Here is a 14,021-nt window from a genome sequence, read left to right as displayed (position 1 = left end):
GGCCATTATTATGTAGCATGTTTTCACACATGTTACTGTTGAGAGTAATGAAATGGGACTGATACATATTTTAAGCACCCACAATTGGAAAAACATATTTGAAACACTATGCCACATCTTTCAAATATGTTTTTCCAACCCTAAAGTAATCCTATAGGACAGGTATTAACTTTATTCCATAGGTTAAGAAAAATAAGGCCCAAAACCATAACCAACAGCCATACTAAGTAAGTGAGTGACACAGCCTAGAATTTGTAAAATGGTGGCAAGTCATAATATCTGCTGGCTACTGTGGCCCAGGGAACAGGGCTGGTACCAGGCAGCCTTGCTGGTCCATGAGGAGTAACCTTGCTCTCCTCAGGGTAATAAGACCTTCCCCCATGCACACTTAAATAACAAGGGTTTTTACTACCCTTATTTGAAAGAAACATATCATAAACCTGGAAGCCTAACATACATTTTTGGGAGAGGAATTAAAATAATCATTGTAAACACAATACAAAAGGTCTGTCTTACCTTTAAGTATTTCACCAGCTTCTGAATTTGCCAATATTCCGATGGCAAACCCGCATTTGCCTCCTGATAATGATCGGGTGGTTCTTCATCTTCCTCACTCTCTGAGGAGCTCTCACTAATAATTTCCTCAATCTTCTCAGCACTCTTACTAAGAAAAATAACAACCACCACATATACTAAATATATTAATGCTACAATATGGATGCGGTTATAATCATTAATATTTCAGCAATATGAACATAAGCAAGGAATAAGATACCAACACCTTCTGAGTTCTAGAAGATCTTTGTTAAGACCTAAGTGAGGAGATGAATAAACCCCTGTCTCCATACCAGGTACAGTTCATTATTATTGCTTTGCATGCAATAATAATAAGGAAAATAGTAAGAAATGAACAAGGGCATTAAGTATATGTCCTATGGGTGTGCTATATAAAAAGGCCACCATCAGTCATAGTGGTTAAATAACCTGTGGGTTATTTATATTTATATTTACTTTATTTATTGAATTGTGTTTATATTTATTTATTTATTGAATTGAAATGGAATAAATTAAAAATTCAGTTTTTCAGTCATACTAGCCACATTTCAAGCACTCAATACTCACATGTGGCTGGTAGCTACTATACCAGATGGATCAAATCAAAACCATTTCTGTTCTCAGGGAAAGTTCAATTGGGCAGTGCTGCAAATGCCCACAGGAAGTGTGTCTCTTTCATGAAAGGGAGTACACTTTGTTCCTTACTGTTCTAGAAGCTTCCAACTCAACATTAAGTTCATGGACACCAGCAAGTTCACTCAAGCTTTCATGACCATATCTAATTCATTCTCACTTCCTCCTTCTCTCTATTCACTCTTCCCTCCAACCCCCCCCCCCCCGGTGTTCTCTCTTCTATAAGTGTCTTTCCTCATTCTCTTTTGAAGCATAATAGGAGAAAGCCTAGTGCTACTAATTGCACAGTAGTAGTAACTTTCAAGTTTTATTAATTTTTATAAAATTGTATGTATTTATTTGAGAGAGAGTGAGAGAGAATGCACACACAAGCAGGGGGAGAGGCAGAGGGAGAAGCAGACTCCCCACCAAATAGGGAGCCCGATGACACGGGGCTCAATCCCAGGACCCAACTGAGCCACCCAGGTGCCCCTGAGTGTTATTAATTTTTAAGATTCTCTGATTTTTTTTTATTTCTCAAATGTGCTCTGGCACAGAGAGTCCTGCAGGATGGCGCTGTTGTGCTGACTGGGCCGCAGTGGAGTGAAACTGAAATCCTGAACTGAAGTGCCTGTTCCAAGTCAGCAAGCTACGTGATGAGTTTCAGTGTAATGTATTCCCCTGTCCAACAAATGGCAGGAAACCTGGGTTGGGTACAGAGCAAAATCTGGTAGATAAGGCTTACTTAAGAATCGATGTAAACTTAACTCAAAGGTCCCAGATTGAAACATATACTAAATTAACCTCTATTCTCTGGAGAATCTGTAAATGTACTTTCCCTTAGCCTAACAAGCTCCTGGAGTTAAGAGCAGGGTGCAATGGGTTTACCCAATCACTCCCGAATCACGTTAAAAAAAATCAGTACCCCTAAGGAAAGCTGTTCTCTTTCTCCACTGAGGAATCCGTTGACATATAACTTTAAATGGCTTTCCCTGTCTTACGAGGTTCCCTTCCTGTCCTGCCCCACAGCAACCATACATTCAGGAGGTAAAAAGAAGCAAACCTAAATGTTTCTTTGAGCTATGAACTCCACCTTAAGAAACACTTCTCTACCACATCATTATATCCACTTAAGCAAGAAGAGACATAGAGAAGTTCTAATTTTTGTCAGAGTAATGGCTGTTGCTTGGATACACTACTCCTTTACCCTTATCTATCACTCTAGAGTTCTCTGACTCACTAAAATTTGACTTAAAATTGAAACACTTTAGGCCAAACATTTATTTCAGGAAAGAGGAAGTAGATATAGTTTTCTTTAATCTTCCAACTAAGTACATAAAAATCCCGGATATTATATATAAAACAAACATGAGAGGGCTCTAACAGGTAGAAAGGAGAAGAAAGACTATATAGGAATCTGCGGACTTGAGGAGCAACACAATGGTGAGTTACTTGGATTTTCATTTTGTCTCATGTATCCCAGATTGGGTACTAGAGAAGACAGTGATGTGGATACACCAGTGAGCACATAAAACAAGCACGTAAGAAAAGCCTGCTCTTTCTTCTCAGAGGGCCAGAAAAGGAACAACTTAATAAGACAGAAAACTTTTAGGCAACAAATGATCTATTCTAGTCAACACCACGGAAAACCTGTGGCCAACCTCCACTTCTGCTAGCAATGGCCAAGCAGAGAGCTTGGTGTTCCAATTTTATCAGACTACAGCAAAGCTCCCTAATCCCCATGCTGGGTGGTGTCAGAGGCGGCCTAATGGAGAGTCAGGACTTTCACCAACCCCAGCCCCCACTGACAAATTAACAAAGGGTCCCTCCCTCTCACAGACAGGCTGGTATCCACAGAGACCTAGTCAGAGCTTGAATTTCCATTACCACTCAGAAATAATGAGGAGCCCCTCACCCACCTCCCCAGGCATCAATGAAAGCCTACTTGAAAACTTGTAATTCCTTCTCTAACCTGAGGAGGCAGCCCATGTGGTATCAGAGGAGGCCTGCTAAAACCTAAGATTTAAATAAGATCCAGAATTAAGAGAATCATAGAATCTCAAAAATTGTTAAAAATTACCCCATTTTCTTACCATGCTCCAAAATGGAACAGATTAAAAAAGACTTTCATGGACGAGGGGGTTTGAGAGAATGGAAGGAGAAAAAGAAAACCAAAAAATGAAAAACAGAAAGAACAAACAGAAAAAAATACATATAGTGACAAACTTAAGCCCTAACATAATAATGACATTAAAGGTAAATGATCTAAATACACCAATTAATAGACAGAGTTTAATTTAATGGACCAAAAAGAAAAAGAAAAGGGAACTAACCAAATACTATCTACAAGGAACTCATTTCAAATATAATAATATAATATTATTAGTTTGAAAGAAAAGGAGAAAAAAAACCCACCATGCAAACAATCAAAAGAAAGTAGAAGTGGCTATATAATATCAGATTAAGTGGACATCAAAAAAAAGCAAATGACAAGGGACATAGAGGAACATTACATAATGATGGAGACATATCAATCCCAAATATGTATACACCAAACAACGGAGCTGAAAATGCATGAAGCAAAAATAGAACTAAAAGGAGAAACAGAAAAATTGCAATTACAGTTGGATACTTCAATACTTCTCTCTCAATTTATGGAACAATTGGACTGAAAATAAGCTAGGCTATAGAAGAAATCAACAACACCAAACAACATGACTTAATCCACATTTATAGAACACTCCAACAGCAGCAGGCTATACACTCTTGTAAGCACCCAGAGAATCTATACCAAGATAGTTTGGCCACACAAAATCTCAACAAATTTAAAAGAATTGAAATTATATAGGGTATGCTTACTGCCCATAAGGGAATCAAACTAAAAAAATCAGTAACAGAAACAGAACAGGAAAATCTCCAAGTGCCTGGGAACAAAAAAATGCACTTGGGTCAAAGAAGAGATCCTCAAGGGAAATTAAAAAAACAAAAAAACAAAAAACACAATCGGGATGCCTGGGTGGCTCAGTCGCTGGGCATCTGCCTCTGGCTCAGGTCATGATCCCAGGGTCCTGGGATCGAGCCCCACATCGGGCCCCCTGCTCCAAGGGAAGCCTGCTTCTCCCTCTCCCACTCCCCCTGCTTGTGTTCCCTCTCTCGCTCTCTGTCAAATAAATAAATCTTTAAAAAAACCACATTGAACTGCAGATGAAAATACAACATATCAAAACCTTTTGTACACACATAACAGCTAACCCAGTGCAGAAAGGGAACTATATAGCACTAAATGCTTACACTAGAAAAGAGAAGTCTCAATTCAATAATCTAAACGTACATCTAAAGAAACTAGAAAAAGGAGAATAAAATAAACCCAACACAAGAAAGGAACTGCTAAAGAGCAGAAATCAATAAAAGTAAAAGCAAAAAACAATTTGAAAAATCAGTAACAAAAAGCTGCTTCTAGAAAAGATCAATAAAATTGACAAAACTCTAGCACACAAAGAAAAGACACAAATTATCGGTACCAAGAATGAAACATGGAATATCACTACAGATCGTGCAGACAAAAGAAGGATAATAAGAGAAAACTATGAACAACTGTATATGTATAAATTTGACAATCTAGATAAAATGGACAATTCCTTTAAAGTACAAACTATCACAACTTGCCCAATGTGAAACACATAATTTGAATAGCACTACAACTATTAAGGGAATTTAATTCACAGTTTAAAAACTCAAAACAGAAATCTTCAGGCCCAGATGGTTTCACTGTAGAATTCTACCAAACACAGAAGAACACCAAATTTTATATGATCTCTTCTAGAAAATAGGAGGGAACTCATTTTACAAAGCCTCATATCAAACCAGACAAAGACAGTGCAAACGAAAACACAAACTAATACAATATCTCTCAAGATTGTAGATGCAAAAATTATTAATATTAAGCATATGTAATTCAGCTACATATAAAAAGGATGACACCACTATGACCAAGTAGGGTTATGGCAGAGATGCAAGGCTGACTTGGTATTCAAAAATCAATCAACCACACTAACAGCCTATAAAAGAAAAATGATATCATACAATTGATGTAGAAATTGCCTTTGACAAAATTCAACACCCAAATGTGAATAAAAATGCTCAGAAAACCAAGAACAGAAGGGACCTTTATCAACCTGATGAAGAATATTTGTACCAAAACCTACACCATCATCATACTTAACGGTGGAAGACTAAATGTTTTCCTTGGGAAAAGAGACTCACTATGAACACATGCAACAACTCAGATGGATCTCAAGGGTATTCTGGTGATGAAAACAAAGCCAATATCAAAAATGTATAATTCCATTTAGATGACAGTCTCAAAATGATGAAATTATAGAAATGGATAACAGGTTCATGGTTGCCAGGAGTTAGGATGGTGGGCAAGAGGCGTGGGCGTAACTGTAAAGAGGTGGCAGGAGGGACTTCCCAGTGGTGATGGAACCCTTCTGCATCCTGACTGACATGGTCAGCACACACATCTACATGGAATAGAGGGACACGGGCCCAGGCACGCACATTATACCAACACCAGTCTCTTGGTTTTGGTGCTGTGGGATAGTCAGGCCAGATATGACCACTGGGGGAAGCTACGTGAAGGGTATGAGACTCCTCTGCATTATCTCTGCAGCATTCTGTGAATCTGTAATTATTTCAAAATAAAAAGTTTCAAAAATTGTCAAATTGAATAGTTTATTATGTTGAACCCCCCAAAATGGATAAATGTAGTAGGGTGTCTTAAAGTTTGTTCTGAGGACGCGACCTTTATAATGTGAAATTTCTGCATTTCTTCCCACCACCACCCCAAACTCACTAACAAAAGTGGCTGACCCTCCTTCAAATATACCACTATTGTTGTCAACTGGAAAACTGGGTAAGAAGTTTATTAGCCTTCTATGAATGGCTGTTTTATTTTTTTATTATGTTCAGTTTTATTATGTTCAGCATATAGTATATCATTAGTTTTTGATGTAGTGTTCAATGATTCATTCATTGCATATAACACCCAGTGCTCATCACACCTGCTCTCCTTAATACTCATCAGCCGGTTACCCCATCCCCCACCCCTCTCCCTTCTGTAACCCTCAGTTTGGTTCCCAGAGTCCAGAGTCTCTCATGGTTTGTTTCCCTCTCTGATTTCTTCCCATTCAGTTTTCCCTTCCTTCCCCTGTGGTCCTCCGCTCTATTCCTTATGTTCTCTGTATGAGTGAAACCATATGATAATTGTCTTTCTTTGCTTGACTTATTTCACTCAGCATAATCCCTTCCAGTCCCATCCATGTTGATGTAAAAGTTGGGTATTCATCCTTTCTGATGGCTGAGTAGTATTCCATTGTATATATGGACCACATCTTCTTTATCCATCCATCTGTTGAAGGGCATCTCGGCTCCTTCCACAGTTTGGCTATTGTGGGCATTGCTGCTATGAACACTGGGGTGCATATGGCCCTTCTTTTTACTACGTCTGTATCTTTGGGTAAGTACCTAGTAGTGCAATTGCTGGGTCGGAGGGTAGCTCTATTTTTAACATCTTGAGGAACCTCCATACTGTTTTCCAGAGTGGCTTTACCAACTTGCATTCCCACCAACAGTGTAGGAGGGTTCCCCTTTCTCCACATCCTCACCAACATTTGTTGTTTCCTGTCTTGTTAATTTTTGCCATTAATGACTGTTTTAGTGAGAAATAATATATAGCACTTTAGAATTGGCAGTGCCACCAGTGATGAGTAAAACGAGGCCCAGGAAGGTGACTTACCCTTGCTGTGATAGGACTGTTCAAAAGTAAGAGATCAGCGAAGACCCCAGTTTTCCTATCACTCAACTCACTGCAATTTGCATTAAATTCATGCGTTTACAGAGAGGTAACTAATTCCCGTAGATCCCTGTATTTCAGAGAACTCGTCACTAAAAGAATATCTTGTAAGTACATTTAAAGAAAACCAACATTATCATTTTTATAACTAGTAGCTGTCAATAGAGGTCTCTGAAGACCCTGATCTGATGGTAAGAACAACAGTCATTTGCACGCGAACTAGGGCAGGCTTTAAAGAAGGGCTCACATTGCCAGACACATACCGCACTAACTGTGATCTTCTGGGTGAAACAGGTGGTCCTGACCTTTCAAGTCTTCCTCCGTGTTTTTCCTCTTGGGTGTCTCTCAGTAAGCTTTTGTGCCTAAAAATATATTAACTTTTTAAAATTAATTTATGTGGAGTAATAGGAAATTAAACATAGAAATGTCTGCAAAGATCCCATCATTTTCATGCACCCCAGTGACGTGCTTTCCAAATACAGAAAATGACTACACGAGTTCCAGCGTCATCTGACACCTGCAGGGCCCTGCACTCTGTGCCTTCTACTCTCGGTGCTTACCGCTCTGGGTGAGAGCTGCCTGTTTTCTTCTCTTCCCCACCCAACACTGCAGCAGGGCCTGGATTTGGTTCTGCAGCTATTCCCAGGTTTAGCATGGGCCGTGGCACATTGTGGGTTTCCCTTACATAGTTGTTAGGTAAATTCATAATTGAAAAGTGTAAGCATCTGGGCAAAGGGGTATTTAAAAATTCACCTCCCAGGTAACAGAGCAGCCCATATATTTGTCATTTTCCCACTCTTTCAGATAGAGTCACAAAGATCAAACACCTCAAAATTGATGAGAATTAGAGGAGCAAGAGCGTCTCCCCTTTCCCCAGGACTCCTCCAAGTCTGCCCTCTGGGTTTGCTTGCAGAATGGGATCACCCTGTGGCTCTCAGAATCCCTGCAAGTGAGGAGCCCCTGTGACCACTGCAAGCGGTTCTTACTTAACCCAGTTGGGTGACCGCATGGAACATTAAAAATAGGCTGAAACTTGTAAGCCCCTTTGCTAGTTTAAAAAGTGCTCTAGGCATTTCCGACTGCTGTGGCTTCTACGTCACACTGGGCCTTACTCGGTGCTTTGGCTCCTACTTATAGAGGGCCCTAAATGAACCAAGTTTTGTATATGTCAGACATTCATCAAACCAGTGTCCACTTCACTTAGGCCTCTTAGTTTTTGGAGGCTCTAGCCTTTCTCTGGTTTTTACTTAAAGTTCTGTTAATAGACGAGACACTATCTCTCTCAAGCCTGGTGATGGGTATTGAGGAGGGCACGTTCTGCATGGAGCACTGGGTGTTATGAACAAACAATGAATCATGGAACAGTGCATCAAAAACTAATGATGTAATATATGGTGATTAACATAACAATAAAAAAATTAAAAAGAAAAAAAAAAGATTTCCCTGATTAACAGCACATAATTTTAATCATTCTAAATTCTCCTAGCACTTACTTAATCAGGTCCCTACACTATGTTTACATTGCCCTTGAGATTTCTCCATGTCTTTTATCATCTTTTCCATGTGATTTATTTGCCCTGACTTAGAGTGAACTGTGTTCTTCCCTTCCCCTCTGGTGCCCACATGTAAACCCTATTCATGCCAAATCCTTCCACCTGGAATATGAGGAGGAGCAAGCAGGGATCGACCTGTATTTTGGAAGGAGATGTCAATAGCTACTCTGTACTTTTCTACTGTGACATAAACCTGTGTTAAAAGTGAGGTACACATGGTTATTGAGGATGTGTCAGAAAACCTGTCATGCAAATTTCTACTTACTCCTTGAAATCAAAAGTGGCCTTCCAGTTTAAACTTGGCTGTAATCTTTTGGTCATTTGACTCTTCCCCAAATTAATATAGTTCTTTTCCAGCACACTCTTGCCTGAAGCAGGAAGAGCTTTCTGAAGGGCGGCTGCTTCTTCCTTCTTAGGTGCCTCCTTAAGTGCTTCCTTTTTTTTCCATTCTCCACTGAACCTAACCTCCTTTATGTACAAAAAACAAGAATAATTTTTACAATGATATCACTTCTGAATTAGCTGGTGCTATCTGAAAATTAACACTGGTGATGACTTCAGAAAAGGAAGTCACTGGCATATCTGACTTGTGTTGCTTAGTGACACACGCTGGAGAAGGGCCACCTCAGGATTCAGGTGTCTGTTGGAGTTAGTCTGACAGAAATGTGATGCTCCACAGCTCACCGTCCCCCCCTGCTACAGCACACACAGATGCAACAGCAGGGCTGGAATTATTCGCTCCTCACCACCACCAGAAAAATCTAGACTCAAATGCTGTATTGACTGGGACACATCATGTACAGATTGCTGAAACCAAGGATAAAGAGAGTATCTTGCAGGTAGCCAGAGATAGAAGACACATGACAGAGGGAGAAACATAACAATTAAAAGAGACTTAACAGAAACAATGCAAGCCAAAAGAAAAGAGAATGACATCCTTAAAGTACTAAAATAAAAGACCTGTCAACCCAAAATTCTAAACAGAGACAAAAAAAAAATTTCAAAAATAAAGGCAAAATAAGACTTTCACAGATGAACAAAAGCAGAGAATTCACTGCCAGAAGGCCTGTGCTAGAGAAATGTCCATGGAGTTCTTAATTCAGAAGGAGTATCATACCAGAAAGAGTATCATACCACACCTACACAAAGAAATGAAAATCTGTAGAAATGGTAAAAATATAAAAGACGCTTTGTATTATTTTTGATCATTCTAAAATATAATTGACTCTCTAATGCAAAAACAGTGAGGGCACGTGTCGTGATGAGCACTGGGTGTTATATGCAATTAATGAATCGTTGAACACTACATCAAAAACTAAGGATGTACTATATGGTGGCTAGTTGAACATAATAATAAAAAAATAGTATCAATGTGTTGAGGGGTTAATACCATGCAAAAGTAAAATGCATGACAACACTGCCAAGGGAAGGGAAAGGCACTGAAGGTGTACCGTGGTAAGGTTCTTAAACTATTTGTGAAATGGTAAGATAGTATTTAAAGGTGGACAGGATGAACTAGAGGTATACATTATACACCCTAGGGCAACAACCATGAAACTTTTAAGAAGTGTAACTGACAAACAACATAAATAAAATAGAACCATTTCTAAAAGCTCAGTTAATACAAAAAGGGCAGAAAAAGAAGAAAAAAGAAGAACAAATAAGGAACACGTAGCAAGATAGTAAATTTAAATTCAACTCTATCACTAGTTACCTTAAATAAAAATGAGTTTAAAACTTCAGTTAAAGGAAATCATTAGATTGGATGAAGAAGGAAAACCAACTAGTTGTGGCACTAAAAAACCTACTTTCCATGTAACCAACAATCAAAAAATGCAGGAACGGCTACATTAAAAGTCAAACAAAATGGACTTCAAAGCAAATATTATCAGGCCTAAAGAGGGAGATACATAATGACAAGAGTCAACACAACTCTAATTGTGTCTTCACCAAGTAACAGAACTTCAAAATACATAAAGCAAAAATGTAACTAAAAAGAAAAAGAAACCCACAATTATGAGACTTCAAAACTCCCTGCTCAATAATCACAAAAATTAATAATATTGAAGACCTGAGTAATACTATCAACCCAAATGACAAAACTGACAGTTATAGAACATACTACCCAACAGCAGCAGAACATACATTCTTCTCAAATGCACACAAAAAAAGAATCACCAAAATTGACCACATTCTGGGCATAAAACAAACATCCACAAAACTAAAAGGACTAAAATTATACAAAAGGTCTTCTCTTAATACAGTGGAATTAAACTAGAAATCAGTAAAAGAAAGTACCTGGAAAATCTTGAGATATATTAATTTGCATGAAAACATCAAAATCTATGGGATATATTTATGTAGTGTTTATAAAGAAATTTACAGAATAAAACTTTATAGTAGAAAAAATAAAGGTCTCCAATCAATGCCTAATTAAGAGCTTCCAAATTAAGAGATTAAATAAGAAGAGCAAATTAAACCCAAAAAAATCAGAAGGAAAAAAATCATTAAGAGCAGAAATAAAATAAAAAGGAAAGCAGCCAAACAATAAAGACAATCAATGAAACAAATAGCTGTTCTTTTAATAAAATCAGTCACTTCGGGCACCTGGGTGACTCAGTTGTTAAGCATCTGCCTTCGGCTCAGGTCATGATCCTGGGGTCTGGGATGGAGCCCCACATTGGGCTCCCTGCTCAGCGAGGAGCCTGATTCTCCCTCTCCCATTCCCCATGCTTGTGTTCCCTCTCTGTCTCTCTGTCAAATAAATAAATAAAATCTTTTAAAAAAATAAAATCAATCACTTCTTTGCAGACTAGTCAAGAATAAAGGGAGAGAAGACACAAATGACCCATATTAGAAATGAAAGAGGGGTCATCACAAAAGATCTTCCAGACATTAAAGGATAATAATGGAATGTTGTATGTGATGCCAATAAGTTAGATAAGTTGGATAAAATGTACGAATTCACTGAAACACACAAATTAGCAAAGCTCAACAAGAAAAAAATCTGAATAGTTATATATCTATTAAAGAAATCAAATTCTCAATATAAAAATATTCCAACAAAGAAAGCTCCAGGCACAGATGGTTTCACTGGCAAATTCTATCAAACATTTAAGAAAAATAATATCCAATCTACACAAAGAATTCCAGAAAGAAGAAAAGTAAATGAATATTTCCCAGTTCATTTTCTATTTTTATTTATTTTTTTAAAGATTTTATTTATTTATTCATGAGAGACAGAGAGAGAGAGAGAGAGAGAGGCAGAGGGAGAAGCAGGCTCCCAAGGAGCAGGGAGCCCGATGCGGCACTCGATCCCAGGACCCTGGGATCATGACCTGAGCCGAAAGCAGATGCTTAACCATCTGAGCCACCCAGGCGCCCTTTCCCAGTTCATTTTCTGAGGCCACATTGCCCAGATACCAAAACCAGACAGACAATAGAAGATAACTACTAACCCATATCCTTCATGATTATAGATGCAAATATCCTCAGTAAAATATTACCAAATTTCATCCAGCAATATCAAACAGGGTAAGACATAATGATCAAGTGGGATTTATCCCAGGGTTGAATGTTAGTTCAATACTCAAAAATCAATGTAAATGGTCATCAACAGACAAAAGAAGGATAATCATGTGATCATCTCAAGAGATGCAATAAAGTCACCACCTCCAAGTAGCAATGGGTTCATCTCTCATGGGTTAAGTGGAGGCCCCATGGGAAGAATGTAAGAAGGCACTCTCTCCCTCCCAGCCAGGGTAGTGTCAGATGAGGCTTCGTGGGAACTGAATTTCCACCCCTGTCCAATGGTAATGAAGCATCCCACACCACCAGGGTTGTAAATGGAAATTAAGAGAAGAACTCAGACTTTGCCGGACCTCCGGACTCCACCAGTGAAGTGCCTAAGAAGGCCTGTTAAAACAAAAGATTTAAATAAAATCCAGAATTTCACAACATAATGCCCCAAATGTCCAAGACTTGATAAAAGATCACTCATCCTACCAAGAACCAGGAAGATCACAGCTTGAATGAGAAAGGATAATGCGCAGGATAGTGCTTATACCAACATAGGATAATGCTTACACTGAGATGAAAGAGATGTTGGAAAAATCTGATAAGAATTTAAAGCAGCCATCATAAAAATGCTTCAGTGAGCAATTATGAAGACTTGAAACAAAAAACTACAAAGTCTCAACAAGTAAATAGAAGATATGAGAAAGAACCAAAAAGGAATTTTGAAACTGAAATTTGTAAGCCAAAATAAAACTTACTGGGACAGGCCTAATAATATGATGGAGAGGATAAAGGGGAAGAATCCATGAACTTCCATGAAATTACCCAATATGAATAAAGAGGGGGAAATTCATTGGGGAAAAAAAATGAACAGAGCCTCAAGATCTGTGAGACCATAACAAAAATTCCAAAATTCATGTCATCAGAGTAACAGAAAGAGAGGAGGGAGAGAGTCAGTCTAAAAATGTATTCTAAAAGATTTGAAATTTTCTCCAACTTGGAAAAAGACATAAATCTAAGATTCAAGAAGCTGAGGAAACCCTAACCAAAGAACTCAAAGAAATCCATGCCAAGAGACATGATAAAAGAAGAAAACCTGCAACAGCAGAAAAGAACAACAATGGAAAAGAATAGAAGTGTGGGTAAATACTTTCATTCTCTTTTCTAAGTTTGATGGTTTGAAGCAAAATATAATGTTGTCTCATACAGTTATCAATGTATAGAGAAGAAATAAAGACTATAAAAAATAAAGAGGGGGTAAAGGGACTTCAAAGGAGATATAGTTTCTTTTTTTATTACTAAAATTGTATTTATTTTTTCAGTCTCATCAATGTAATAGTATTATAGCTTCTGCAAGAAGTTTATGTTGAAAGAGAAATGACAAATTCTCACATAGTATATTTGTAAAGGAAGATTATGTTGACAGTGTTTCTTTTTGTGACACATCAGGGAATTGAGATATATGCAATTATTGTTTGAAGGAGAGACATGGTTTCTATGCTTCACTCAAACTGATATAATGTCAAACAGCAGATTATAATTAATTATGTATGCATAATATGGTACAATACCCACAGTAAACACAAACAAAATCTATACAAAGAGGTACACTCAAGACACGATGGATAAGTCAAAGTAGAATTCTAAAAAATGTTCAAGCTATCCATAAAATACAGGAAGAAAAGAAAACAAAAACAAAAACTAAAAGGAACAGGAACCAAAGTAAACTGGCAAGCGTAAGCCCTAACATAGCAATAATTAAATGTAAATGATCTAAACACATCAGTAGACACATCAATAGTTTCACAAATTTATTTTTAAAATGACTCAACTAAATGCTGTCTACCAGAAACTCACTTCAAATATAACAACATAGGTAGCTTGAAAGTAATAGGAAGGGAAAGATATAACATGCAAATGGTAGTTAAAAG

General features: G+C 37.9%; 1 protein-coding gene across 4 annotated transcripts in view; it reads right to left on the bottom strand.

Moving 5' to 3' along the window:
- Positions 1-14,021, bottom strand: part of ODAD2 (outer dynein arm docking complex subunit 2) — a 176,826-nt gene that overhangs the window by 142,960 nt on the left and 19,845 nt on the right. For 2 of the 4 annotated variants that reach the window (XM_088025485.1, XM_088025486.1), the window contains exons 7-9: positions 8,840-9,042; positions 7,285-7,383; positions 517-664 (exon numbers count right to left, since the gene is read on the bottom strand). In XM_088025485.1, the coding sequence (XP_087881611.1) occupies positions 517-664; positions 7,285-7,383; positions 8,840-9,042 (450 nt within the window). Of the gene's footprint in view, positions 1-516; positions 665-7,284; positions 7,384-7,991; positions 8,007-8,054; positions 8,070-8,839; positions 9,043-14,021 lie in introns of all 4 variants that reach the window. The other 2 variants (XM_028120947.2, XM_028120948.2) reach the window with 2 other exon arrangements.

The sequence above is a fragment of the Eumetopias jubatus genome, unplaced genomic scaffold, assembly GCF_037043125.1.
Source record: "Eumetopias jubatus isolate StellerSeaLion01/CBP00866 unplaced genomic scaffold, mEumJub1_p1.0 scaffold_8, whole genome shotgun sequence".
Taxonomy (NCBI): Eukaryota; Metazoa; Chordata; class Mammalia; order Carnivora; family Otariidae; genus Eumetopias; species Eumetopias jubatus.
Note: the sequence above shows the minus strand (reverse complement) of the source record. Positions and strands in the feature narration are given on the sequence as shown.